Raw genomic sequence first — 13,557 nt, forward strand, 5'->3', positions numbered from 1 at the left:
AGATAGAATTTAAAATTAGCCAATTCATAGAAAACACCTCAAGGAACAAGTCTTAAAAGATATACATGAAGTTCTAGATGAGTTAACTGCACCCACCCCTTCTGTGCCTGTCTTAGCATGACCAGGCTCTGACCCTAAAAGTTACCATGCTGACAAATGGCTTTCCTGAAAATTCCCACTGACAACTTTGAGCTTCTGCACAGACCTGAACTAAAACACGTACATCAGTTCTTGCAGGATCAAAGCCCAAGATTGCAGGTTGCTTAGAACAGAGGCTGGGGCTGTATGTGTAGGCACATGACAGCAGGTAATAAATAGCACATTGTAAATACTATTATTTAGAATGCAAACTACATGATTTTTTTTTCCAAATTACCTCCAATTTTTAGTAATAAAGAACTTACTTGCACCAAGCTTGGCTCCTCCTAGGAAGTGATCGCTTGAGCTGAAAACTGACTGGTCCCAGACAGTCAAGTGTAGACATGATTGCTGTAGCTGAGCTGGGGTAACACCATCAAAGACAAACAAGTGCTTCCACTGGGGACAAGCTTCCTTCTTCAGGACAGGAGACTTTCGCTTTACCTCTGCTTGGTCTGGAAGGGTAAGACAACTTCCCAAAAACAATGAGAGTTCAGCAAGGTTACTGATTTCTCAACCGGAAAACACAACATTTGCAGTAATCCAAATTTAAGGCAAACCAAAGGGCCCTTTGGTTTGCCCTAAATAGCAAAGATGTCCAGCTTAAGTGCAAGGTAGAACATGGTGCCAGTGTGTTTGTTTTGGGACGTGCTCCTTTTCCTGTTTGCCTTCAGTGTGGGTTCAAGTAGGGGCTTCTGGTCTGCTTTTCCTTTGCTGTCACTGACTGCTGAAGGAGGCTTTACTCCCCATTCTGTTACCTAATACTGCCTGAAACCTGCCTTTCAGCAGATAAAATGCTCACCCATTTCACTGCAGATAGGTGCCACAGCAGGTGAAATGGCTCTATGAGATGTTGTAAGTCTACCCCAGTATCATACTTCCAATAGCATCTGATGCCTGACAGTAAGAAAGTAAAATGATCCCACATACAAGCTACTCAGCACACTGAAGAAAAATTCAGGCCCTCCTCTTTTAAAACATCTAGAAAAAGTTTCCAATGTATCCAAAGCTATAGTTAATTCTGCAAACGCAGAGGTGAAAATAGAAATGAAAATACCCTCTTCATTTGCACTTTTTTTTTTTTTTTTAACTCTCCTAATATCTAAAAGCAGATACTTAAACTAGTGAACTCTAAATTTTAATTATATCAGTAAATCCTGAAGTTCTGTTCAGGACCCAGAGAGCAGGTGGGGCCTGTCACCACTTTTCTGAGTGCTGCTGTTGTGCAGACACCCAAGTGTCACCATTATAAGGAAGCCTGACTGCAAGTGTGGACAATGCCACTTTCACACGCCAGTGTCCTGATGAAAACATGTTAATAAACACATTTGCACAGAACATGTGTGATGTTTTCTATTTGAAGTGTTAGGTCTCATACATACCCTTTAACAAATGAGTTCAGCATTCCAGCAGATCTCGGCATGGGCAAGTTCTTGGCCCCAAATATCATAACCTGAAGCTGGCAGTTGGGAACTCCTTGGTCTTTTTTTCCTGAAACAGGAGCATTTATCACATGAAATAACCAGTTAGTTCAGCTGATAGCTTAAGATGCTGCTGTAAGTAGGAAAGTGCCTAAGCGGTACTACTGTGAGATAAGGACCCACAATGCTGTATTAGGACCATTTGGAAGATTTTAACCTGCTTGTACAGTGTATGATTCACATGCACAAAAAAACCCCAAGCAGTGAGTAGCAGGTTGCTTTGCGGTTTCTGTTCCAAAGACAAAGCTTTCCATTGTATTTGTGAAAAATAAACACAGGGCAATACCCACAGAAGCGTGGCAGGACAAACAGCCAAACCCATGGTCTGATACTGCTCCACTTATAGAGCAGAGACCCAACACACAGACTTGCGTAGGGAGGATAAATGGAAGAAAGCAAACTGATAACTTTGGGGTCATTTGGAAAAGAAAAGGGAACAAAATTAACCTAACAGCTAATTAGATCTTCCTATTGGTCTCTAACTGTTACTATAGTCCTGAAGACAGAGAGCATTACTAAAGCTCTGAACGTCTGCTTTTCTGTGATCTCAGGGGGTAAGGAAAATGAGGTTGTCCTATCCCTCACACCCAAAGTGCTTATTTTACTCCACCAGCAGGTGCTTGCTCTGACACACTACAGCAATACTTAATGTACCTTACAAGTCTTTCACTACCAAAAACTGAATCCTGACTGTACATTTTGAGTCTAACATCTTCCAAGTGAAACAATCTCTCTAAAATGAGACCACTGGAGGAAGGCAAGGGTGCCGGCCTGGCAGCTTTGCAGCTGTTTCCCTTTCACCTTTTCCCTCAATTGGCAGTCTCTGCCTTGGGCAGTAAAACTGCTGCATCACCTCCAGAATAAAGTCTGCTGGCAACCCACGACAGGCACGAGCTTGCTAAACAGCTGGATGCATCATACTGCTGCCATTATAATGTGCAGCTTTCGTTGGCATTAAAAAGAACAAAAATATGAAGCTGTCAAATGTTTGAATTTTAATTAATCTAAAATATAATACACCACAAACCACCATTTGCAGTAGCTGTCATAAATCCCGTAGAGGAATATTTATGGACACACTGTCTGTCCTTCATTGATCTCAATTCTTTTCTAGCCAAGGGATTCATGTATGCTGGAACATTTCATACCTTCAAATTGGAAATTTTTACACTGGGCTGGTACTGTCAGTCTTGCAGACACGAGGAGTTCGCCACTGTACTGGATAAGATCTTCTTCATGCTTTTCAAGCTGAAGAAACGGGCATACAGAAATCTGTATTACTGCAATCATTCTATACCACACCTTTCTCACAGTTTATTTATGTTTGCAACATGTCTTACTAATGGGCTGGACTGACAGCATTTTTCCCTCAATGATCTCAGAAGGGTGACCTTTTTCATAGCTTTCAGTACATCTTGCTCTTAGGCTAAAACTAAGCACAAAAACTAAGAATCACCTTGGGTTTGAGCTGGTACCAGCTGAACAACTGCATCGAGTTCTCTTCGAAATTCCACGCTGCCAGTGGAATCACCACTTCCCCCAAAAACACCCTGTATTTGAGTGATCCTGCATGCCACACAGAGATCTGAAGCTGCCGACTTTCCAGCTGGGAGTATTCAATCTTGTACTAGAAAGATAAACAATATTTACAAAGCAGCAGACAGGATGAATGCAGGCCCATGCTCATAACCTGCTCAAAGGAAGCACAGCTGCAACATGACTGAAGGCATCTGGATGCAAACAAAACCATGTTGTCTGAATGTGCTTTGCAATCTGCATATTACCCCACTACTTAAGTGCTAACTAATGCTCATCCAAGCATGAAACAACATTCCAGGAATACCTTGACTTGCCTTGATCAAGATTTCGATTATGAATTCAGAACTTTAAATAATTCTTGACCATTTTTGCTGGTTTGTTTTTTGTTGTTTTTGGTTTTTTATATATATATTTCTGTTTTACACTCTCAGCAGAATTTGGCTGCTCTGGAGGCCAGTTCAAGATTAAGACACCTAATGAAGGTGCTAAAACTTGCATTCTGGTCAGAGGACATCTACGCAATGCAGTCAGTAGAGGCAAGGAAGTAATCCAGCTGACCACTAATTAAAGCCCTGATTCTCTCCCAGAACATAGTTAGAGCCTTTGAGCATTGTTGGGTATCTAATATACCCACGTGAGACTGGCAGATGTGATACCCAGCCTACAGGTGACCTGTACCCCCCTGGACTGAAAGCTGGAGGCGATGGCATTGGACAAGGACATCGCTACCCATGTTTAGGCTGCTGAATCACAAGCTGGGTGTAGGCTGTGGGGCTGAATCACACCAGCCCCCAGTGATTCCCAGGAGCACTTACACACCTCTCACACATGCAGCTACCTAAATGTAGGTGCCTTAATTTGCAGCTGAATCTCTCCAAGTTAGATCTCAGTGTCATGATGTGGTTTACCTGCACTAGTGCTATGCTCTTTTGACCATTTCTGCTACTCTGGATAAACTAATGATTAAACTAATTTGAAAGACTTCTAACTAAACTACCTTTAGTGTTCATGCAGCCAGCTCAGGCATGGCTCTCACTCTCCCTTTATCAGTTCTGCATGACTCTAGCATTGAAAAGGGACTATAAAATTAGGACCAATTATTCCAACTTCAGGCTCCTTTTTCTCCCAGCTTAAGCCCTATATACAGACTTTGGGCTATATGAGAATTATATACACTACGTAAACCTTTTTTTTTTGTTATCAAATTTTAACAATGGTCTTCTCAAACATTTTGCCTGTTTCACTCTCCAAATTCTTGATGTTCATTACACACCAAGAGACGGGAGCAACACTGAAACTTTTGCGTAGTTCAGTAGAGCAACAATACAAGGTTATCACTCTATTAACTTAGTTGCATCTCTCTTCCAAGATGTGTTACTGAAGAACTCATCTTATGTGCTACTGCAGCTTGCTGATGCACACAAAAAATGGGTTTGTAGTGATCCGAGTACAAAACTGGAGCTGGGAACAACCAAATTAATTCAACCTCTCCCAGCTGACAGTACTCAGCTTCAGCTTCACATTTCATTAAGTGTCTGAGGAGTGAGAATAATAGCTCCTATTTTCTACACACAGTTCTTACAAAGAAGCGAGAAGTAATATTGCAAGGCATTAAGGAATTAAAAGTGTAACTACTGTTCTCCAGTGGGATTATTAATGTTTGAAATAAGACACTAAAGAGATAGCCTGGCACCAGTTGCACAGCGAAAGGGAAGCAGACAACGTTTCAGAGGTGGTGGAATTCAGTTTGCATTCAGCTAACTGCAGAGACACTCCCAGTGGCACTGACAAAAGGGGTATCAGTTGAAAAGGGTACTTGTGTAAAATACTAACTGCTCTGCAAGACACGCAGTTTCTGAATGTACAGAAAAAGTGTTGAAGATGCTTTGCTTTTGCCACAAGGTAACTCAGAACAACACTGGAATTCATTAGAAATGTTTTCATGGACAAAGGCAGACTCTTCTAATGGTTTGCAATTTACCATTGTAACTCCAAAACCATTTTCTCTTATTGGGACTGAAAAACATAATTTTTTAAAATAACTGTTGTCAGTGACTCCTAGATTTGCCCCATCAGGATGATTCTGAACTTTCAGGATTGTACATTACAAAAGGAGATATTACCATGGAAAAGCACACCTAGCAGCACTCAATTGCAAATGGTACCTTCAAAGTCTCATTGAATTCTGGATCCACTGTGCTCTTTTTGACAGCTGTCTTCCGCTTACTCCGAGGAGATTTATCAGGAAGTAAATAAACCTTAACATACCTTGTAGATAGAGCGAAGGATATATGGAAAGTGACAAGAAGGGTGGGGGGGGAGGAAATCAAATTAAGAAGAAAAATTAATTAGATGAGAGATTTTTCTTAATTCTTAAACAATTTTATTGACTTTGCAATTTTCCAAGCAATAACATGGCAAGTTGTGATTTATATCCTTTCTCAATAAAAGCAGACAGACTATAAGGATCCCTGTACACCATTCAGCTCCTGTGTTTCAATTCTATTCTAATTGGGAAAGGATTAGGATCTGAATAGGAATGGGTTTTTTTCATACTCTCGGCCTCTGATAAAATAGCACCAAGGAAGTCACCTTGTCAGATGTAGTGACAGTTCAATGATGAAAACAAACAGCATATGTGCTCAAAGAAAAAAAAAAATCAACTCAATCAACTTTAGGATAATTGCTGCTTGTTCATGAAGAAAATATCTCATCTTTACAACACCAAGTACCGTGTAGCAAAAAAAGGTATAATCATACAAACAATACATAATAATTCATAACTCTTATAAATGCCAATTGTTATAATAGCCACTAGAATGAAAGTGGGAGATTGTCTAAAGTGCTCAAAACTGCCGTAACATTGATTCAAGAAAAAGTTGGACTGATATCAAGCACCAATGATTCCTACCCAACGTTTCTCATGTGTAGGTCATGTGAACATTGATACTTAAATATTCCCCTTAATATGAGTTCAGTGGGCTGTATTTGTGTTATGGCTTCAAAACTAAAGAGTATCAGCAATAGAGAGTGCTTGCTCACAGCTTGGCAGGGAAAGGAGTGATTATTAACATAATACTACATATTTTTAAACTGTACTTGTATGTATTTAGATATTATGATTTAAACCATTTTTAAAACAGCCTCTTGATTAACTTACTGGGTAAATAAAATCAGCTGTATCTCATATTGCCAGTGCAGAATTTACACATCTTCCCTACTTTTTCCAAACTTATCCATAGGTAAAACTACTTTTTAAAATATCCAGGTACTAGAAGTTTTAGCCTCTTGCTCTATCACCCCAGATCAATTTAACTAAAAAGCAGCCAGTTAGACTTCAAACCAGTCAACAAGCTAAATAATTCAACAGGTTTTAAACATCAGTTAAGTCTGCTTTTCTGCAAGTTTGTTGAGTACACTGACTGTACTTTTCCTGTTGTCTTGGGAACCAACAGAAATATAAAAATATATACCAATACCGAACCTAATGTTCGCTACATGGCACTTCCCATATCGCCTTTCAGGCTTCCAGCAACTGTTTGCCTGGCTTAATTACCAGGGGACTTAAAGAACCTGCAGGGGACTTGAAGAACCTTGAGCCACTTCTGAAGCGCTCCCAAACTGCCCTGCTTCAGGAGCTGCTGTTCCAGCAAGGCTCCTTTCAGCACCAAGCTCGTCTTCATGAACGTCCTCTCCAAGATGTACAAAAGCCATGTTCCTTCTGGGTGAAGGTGACTGCAACTCCACAAATCCAATGTGGTCACTCAAGTGCTCAAACGTGGTGTGACAGCAGGGGCAAGGACAGGCAGTTAGGTATTGTACCAGGTGATTTTCTATGAATGGTTGTTGCGTGGTCAGAGAGGATCGTTTAGTAATAAACAGACAAATCACGAAGACTTAATTATCCAACCAAAAACTTCTATGGCGTATTTTATCCACAGAAGTAGGTATTTCTTCCTCTTAAAATAATACATAATTATTAAACAGCTTTAGATTTTAAAATGCATTGCAGATCTGAAATTTCTATTCTTATTACAGAAGATGGAATCACAGAAGTAGTATAGCAATTGCCCAGTGACCCACAGTGAGTCAGTAGATGAACTAGTAACACAACATCTCATGTTTTAACCACTTATGTATTAATTTTGAGGGCAGAACTTAAGACCTAAAATCTGCACAGATATTCTTGAGATCCAAAGTTATTCATCAGCAACACAGATACCCAACTGCCTGCTCACAGGCAGGGAAAGAGACAATTATTAGCAGAAAATGGTCAGAATGGAATAAGCACCAATATGAAATCTATTTGTCTTGTAGTGTGGATATGTAAAAAGGGCTGGATATGTTGGATATTCTGGAAGTGCTAATATGGCATACTATCTCATATATCAATCAATTTCAATCACAGCATACATAAATATCTTAAAACCAGAATATTTTCCTTATTTTTTTCTCCTCTACGAAATACTTACGGGTTACACTTTTTCTTCTTCTCTTCTCCATAAGCTAGGTTCTTGCATCCCTTGATGCAAATTTCTAAGACGCAAGCTTTGAAGATGTATCTTATGGCAAACTCTATTTCTCCTGTGATGTTAGCCTTGCCAAAATTGCCAGAGTCAGTGCAAGTGCTGTTAAGACTATACAAACTTCCCTAAGAAAAGACAAATATTTGGGAAAAGTAGCTTCAGATCAAACAGGACAAAACATTTCCCTCAAAGGTCAACATCTTTACAGACATGACTGTAGAGCTACTGCAAATCATGAAGATTTAAGGTAACCTGTATAAAACATTCTGTTGCTTCTATAACAGCCCTGAAAATTATGACTGTAATCGCAATTCTACTGCTTTGCCTTTTTTTCTTCAATAAGCTCTCTAGGCTAAGAAAATGTTTTCTTAGGTAACTTCTGGATCTAGAAATTGTCTCTGAATAAAACTGAGAAATCCCATGAGAAAAATGGGATAAGTGTCTGAAAGGAAGAGAGTGAAAAAAACCTCTGAAATCTAAGAACATACAAAAACATCAAACTAGACTACTTTTAATACATATAGCTCATAGTAGGCTACACTGCTGAGACATTAGGTTCTATCACATATCAAAGGAAACAAAACTGGCCTTGCACATCCAGTAAAAATTCTACAAGATGCCCCAACTCCATATAAAAATGACATGCTCCATACTGCAGAACACCGTTCAGGGAAGATTAAAATACAAAGACATCCAGCTGGTGCATAAAGAAGTTGTTTCCTACGTCGCCTCAGCCACTTTGTTCTCCTTTCATCTAATTTTGCCTTTGGGGCAAAGGTTTGGATGCTGTCCAGCCACATACATAACCAGCATTTGTGTCTAGCATTTATAGAGGCCATGAAACTGCAATGAAGGCAGAGACTATAATCCTTTCTGTGGCCCAGCACAGACATGTAACTTTACAGTGCTAGCTAGCCTTCACAGTGACAAATTATCAACACAATCAAAACAGTTTGGTCTCCATTCATTTATAATGATATTCTTTAAGGTGAGCCCTAGAAACTTTTTACATAGCATATGTCATGAAGACACAATTGTTTGTGTGATTAATCTCACAGCAACATTGCCCTAGATTGCTAAAATATCTGTGTTAGCTCACTCCTCCCTCTGAAAACAAACACCAACCCACACAGGACTGGTTAACCAAGGAGTTCTGCCTTGCACAACCCAGCAGCTAAGACTGCAGAGTAGTGTTTATAAGATCATATCTCTCTTCAATGCGGATGCTCTTCTTCATTTGCGCACCTTGCCAAATACCCATTTTAAAATTCACACCAACAGCTTAATTAGATTAAAGAAGTTATCTACTCTATAAGCTCTAAGTAACATACCAACTTGACAAAAGAGTCGTCAGAGTGCTTACTGAGGAAGTCACAACAAGTGTTAGGACTGTTTTGACCTGATGCTTGTTGCATGTAATCTTGTTCCCTCCACGAGACATTTATCAGTATAATCAATCTCCCTTGCAGCTTTTGCTCAGCTCTGCTCTTTCACTCAGTGACATAATTTTATTCATCTGACCAGAAAATGCTTATTTTCCACCAAAATTCTTCATGACAAAGGAATGCAAACAGATTTTTGTCTTAGCTCTTATGTCCCAAAAAAAGTTCTGCAAAAGTCCCTAATATTTATTCCACAGAACCTCTTATTTATTTAGGTGCCAGATAGGTGTTCTGATTAATAATGTTTGGACTGAATATCACTACATATGTCTCCCACCTGACCAGGCGTCACACACATTCAATGTAGAAATCACTCATCCTTTTGGTTCAGTGAACAGGGATTTAGCAATGACTTCATGTATTGCACTCCTGCTGGCATGACTGGAAGCAATGTCATCTGACATTTTGGAAGATACATTTTCACGGAGCAGCCATCAATATCCAACACTTACCCACAAAGGAAAGTTTAATGGAACTTGGCCTTTGCCTTTACAAGATAGTAGAAAATATTTCAATTTTAAGCCTGAGCTGTCTATAGCCCAGTTCAAATGGTTGTCATTAGATTCATAAATGTCATCAAAAACTTATCCATTTGTCAGTTTAACACCTCAGACTTCACAGTGCAGTAAACTACTAGAGAGCACCAAGATCTTTGTGTGTGTTTCTACTCCTCTGCAAAATGAGCAAGCTGGTTTAACTTGATTCCCTAACAGTCACTTTAGTTCCCTTCTTTACAACATCAGTCATGGATTCTTCGGATACTTCACCCTGCTTAACCTCATCACTAATACATAGAAATTAGCTTCCACAGTTAATCAGAGAGGCTTTAAAGCATGTGCTGAATTAATTTATAACTGGCTTCCTTGTCTCTCATTTACAGTATTCAAAATGCCGTCCATTAGAGGATGACTCAGTGCCATTCCCTAAACCTATGAACTGCTCCCCTGGCTTCCATCACTGTCAGCTTCCTCTTCATTCACTGACACACTGACATTTGAATTTCCATTGATGTTTCCATTACCACAGTTTTTGCAGAATAACAAAACCCTTCTGTTAAATTAAGTTTTAAGAGAAAGAGCTGGCTACTAGGTTAGAAAGAGCGACACTCACGATCACAACACTAATATAAAATGGGAAGAATGTTAGTTGCATTAATAAAATTCAGAGGAAGCTGATCTATCAATTATTCATTATTAATCGATATAACCATCTATCAATTATCCATTATTAATTTGACTGGGCTTATGCTGCAAAAAGTTCACAGTGTTACTATGCCACCAAAGGCAGGCAGTCTTTCATCAGATACAAACTCAAGTAAAATTCTTCCTTCCTTTTGCAATATAATCCAAAATACACCAACATTTTGCACAAGATCTTAGCTTTTACATCTGTTCCTACTAAGCACCTGTTCTGTTGTGCTTCACCCTTTAACTTACATATTTTCTGGCATCACAGAAAACGGCATCGCTTGTGGGACTGGTTGTTATGTCTTCTTCCTCCTTGTAATTTCTTCTGGTCAGAATTTCACTGTCATTTTGGGCCCCAGTGATGAGCTGTTGAAGACTGGGTATACTTTTCATCTGTAAGAAATTCAGCATTTTTTTTTTAATTTAAGAAAAATGCCCTGATTCCTTCAGGAATGTTATCAGAAGAAAATTTGGTAAACAGCTACAATTCATTCTGATCAGTGTCACACAGGTATCACACTTTCAAAGACAATATAGTAACTTAATTTAAATGTCGATTTACAACTCTCTCATCCCAGCTAGTAGTACTTTCATTATGTTCACAATTTTCTAAAATCAACATACTACCACCTAATCTAAGGATCACTACCACAGCAATTACTAACAACAGTCTACTAATAACACACCAAAAGTAGCAATATACTAATGAAAGGCCTTATTAGCCTTTAACAAAACAGTAATTTTGGAAGAAAAAAAAATTTTCTCCAGAAAATTAAAAATAGTATTTTGCAATATGCATGACACATGTCCACGTCTACCTATGCAAGAATTAATGTAAGTTGAAAGAGACTCGAAAATAGAAACAGACTCACAAGTTCTTATTTAGCTTTGATTATAGAAAAAGTTTAAATTTCTGAGGTGTTCTTGACTTTGCTTTGACCAAGTCCATTCACCTTTCCAATCTTCCCATGAAAACCCTGATCATTTGTGGAAAATTGAGATATATAGTACAAAACTCCTTGAGATTTACCTTCAGCCACCTCTGCTTACCAATAACAACAGTTAATAGAATTAAGTAAGTGCCAAAAGATTAATACATATGGTTAGAAATATGCTGAAAATAGATTTCAACTCATTCTGGCACACCACTACTCCTGGATAATACAATCTATGAAAAGTATGTTCACAGTTCAACAGGGAGGAAAAGAGTGAGGTAAGAAATTCTACATGATGAGGATCTAAGAAAATAATTTCTTTTAAAAAAATTTGTGTAACAGGGATTACTTGAAAGACTAGAAAGAATATTGTGTGACTGAATCAACAGAAAGGACCATGACATATTTGCATTAAAGAAACAGATAATATATATTCAATAAACCTGGGAACCCCTCCTTCACAATCAGCAGAAAGCACTAAAGAATGAGGACAACAGAGGAGATTACTTCTGAAAAAACAGGATGTGTAAAATCCAAACCAGTATGCTGTTACTAGAACACACAGAAATTGTTATGTGTAATAACTGCCCTACCTTAAGAATAGATGTAAGAATTCATTAAGTTCCCTTGTGAGGAGACAGAAAATGCATTCAGAATACAGCCTCAACCCCCTGCCCCCGCCCCCCCCAAAACCAAAGCATCATATCAGCAGAGAAATTGTCTTCTGCTTTATAAAAACCTGCAACACCATCAGTTCTCCTTGCTAACCAAAACAACCTATGACACACTGAATTTTAGCTTCTACTTGGATCAGAAAGACTTCTCTATTGTGTTAAACAGAAGAGATTGACAAGGCAACATAACTACCAGTGCTAAACTTAGCATCAGGTCACATAAGCAAGACTCCCACCTAGCCCAGCGTTAACGTCTGCAGCAGCGTGCACCCGCTGTCACAGGAGGGGTAACCCACAGCTACCCACGCAGCACAAACAGCTTCCACAGCTTGCGCATGTATGCTGTTCCCCCAGTGAGGCAGGTATAACTGAAATTCCTTTAATGAACTTGCTTACAGATTCTGGTGGTGAAAGGCCCTAGAAAACACTATTCAATCAACTTCCTAAATCCAGATTTTACACTGGCTGGTAGTTCTTGCCAATGGATTGTTTTTTCCCTATTACTGAAGTTAAACATAATCTCTTTCAACTTTAGTCTGAAATAATCAAGCTCTGAACATATCACAAATTTGAAAAACTACTTAAGAAACAGTTAGTGCTCTTGAGACTGAAGTGGCACCGCAGTCTTATACCCTGCACATTTAAAATGGCAGAGTTACAGCTATTACATCCCAGTCATTCCTAGGAGAAAAATGCACACTTTCTAGGGGAAAAAAATACTTGCTTAATTCATTCTCCAAAAATGAAAATTCTTTCTGGGGTGGAAATCACAGCAAGTAAGATTTCTACATCATATTTTGTTATAAATTTGAGTAATTAGTTGTTTTTTGCGTGCGAAATTTAGAACAGGTTCTGTCCCTAAACTTAAGTCATAGCTCTAGTAAGGATGTAAACAGCTACCTTTAATAAAGGAAAACAAAGGTGGAGAAGAAAAAAATAAATGAAAGACTAATTCAATAGTGCCATTGACAGAGATTTAAAATAATTTTTAAAATCACAGTAAAGATACAAAAAGCTATCATATAAGTGCAGGGACAGACAAGTAAAATTTCCTTCAATATTAAAAAACCTAAATGGCAAAGATGACATTCACAAGAAAAAAAAGATCAACAGTAATTCTAGCAACACTGAAGTCTATCTTTCAAAATCTGTAATGCAAAGGGTGGACATAAATTAAGTTCTAAATCTTTAAATGAGCAATTAAAACCCACACAAATAATTTGGAATCCCCTACTAATACATTTCTCAAGCCAAATAACCCATATCTCTCTTCTAAACATGACAGACTGTGTGTGATCAGCATGCAATGGAGCATAGTTTAAGTTCATATTATCTCCAACTCCAACGTTTCTTGATGCATTAAAAGAGCAGTGCTCTGCCAGTGGAATAAAGTAACACTGAAGTGTGATTTGCCACAATGAAAGAAGCACTTGGGTTAATAATTGGCTATATTGGGTTAATAATTGTTGCCAGTTTTGTTTATAATATAATTGCATACAAAAACACCAGCACTAATTTCGCAGGGTACACAGACCTTGCTGGGCCAATTCAAACCACTAGACCATGCGGTCTGACATGCTGTCTCTCCCATTTATCAACACCTAACACTTCAGAGGAAAGTAAAAAGTGTGCAGC

At 38.6% G+C, this 13,557-nt stretch overlaps 1 protein-coding gene across 2 annotated transcripts in view; it reads right to left on the reverse strand.

Moving 5' to 3' along the window:
* Positions 1-13,557, reverse strand: part of SYTL3 (synaptotagmin like 3) — a 37,726-nt gene that overhangs the window by 2,120 nt on the left and 22,049 nt on the right. For both annotated transcript variants that reach the window (XM_074862735.1, XM_074862734.1), the window contains exons 9-15: positions 10,563-10,706; positions 7,631-7,809; positions 5,324-5,426; positions 3,076-3,246; positions 2,768-2,867; positions 1,521-1,629; positions 405-610 (exon numbers count right to left, since the gene is read on the reverse strand). In XM_074862735.1, coding sequence (XP_074718836.1) covers positions 405-610; positions 1,521-1,629; positions 2,768-2,867; positions 3,076-3,246; positions 5,324-5,426; positions 7,631-7,809; positions 10,563-10,706 — 1,012 coding nt within the window. The remainder of the gene's footprint in view (positions 1-404; positions 611-1,520; positions 1,630-2,767; positions 2,868-3,075; positions 3,247-5,323; positions 5,427-7,630; positions 7,810-10,562; positions 10,707-13,557) is intronic.

This window comes from Strix uralensis, chromosome 3 (genome assembly GCF_047716275.1).
Source record: "Strix uralensis isolate ZFMK-TIS-50842 chromosome 3, bStrUra1, whole genome shotgun sequence".
NCBI lineage: Eukaryota > Metazoa > Chordata > Aves > Strigiformes > Strigidae > Strix > Strix uralensis.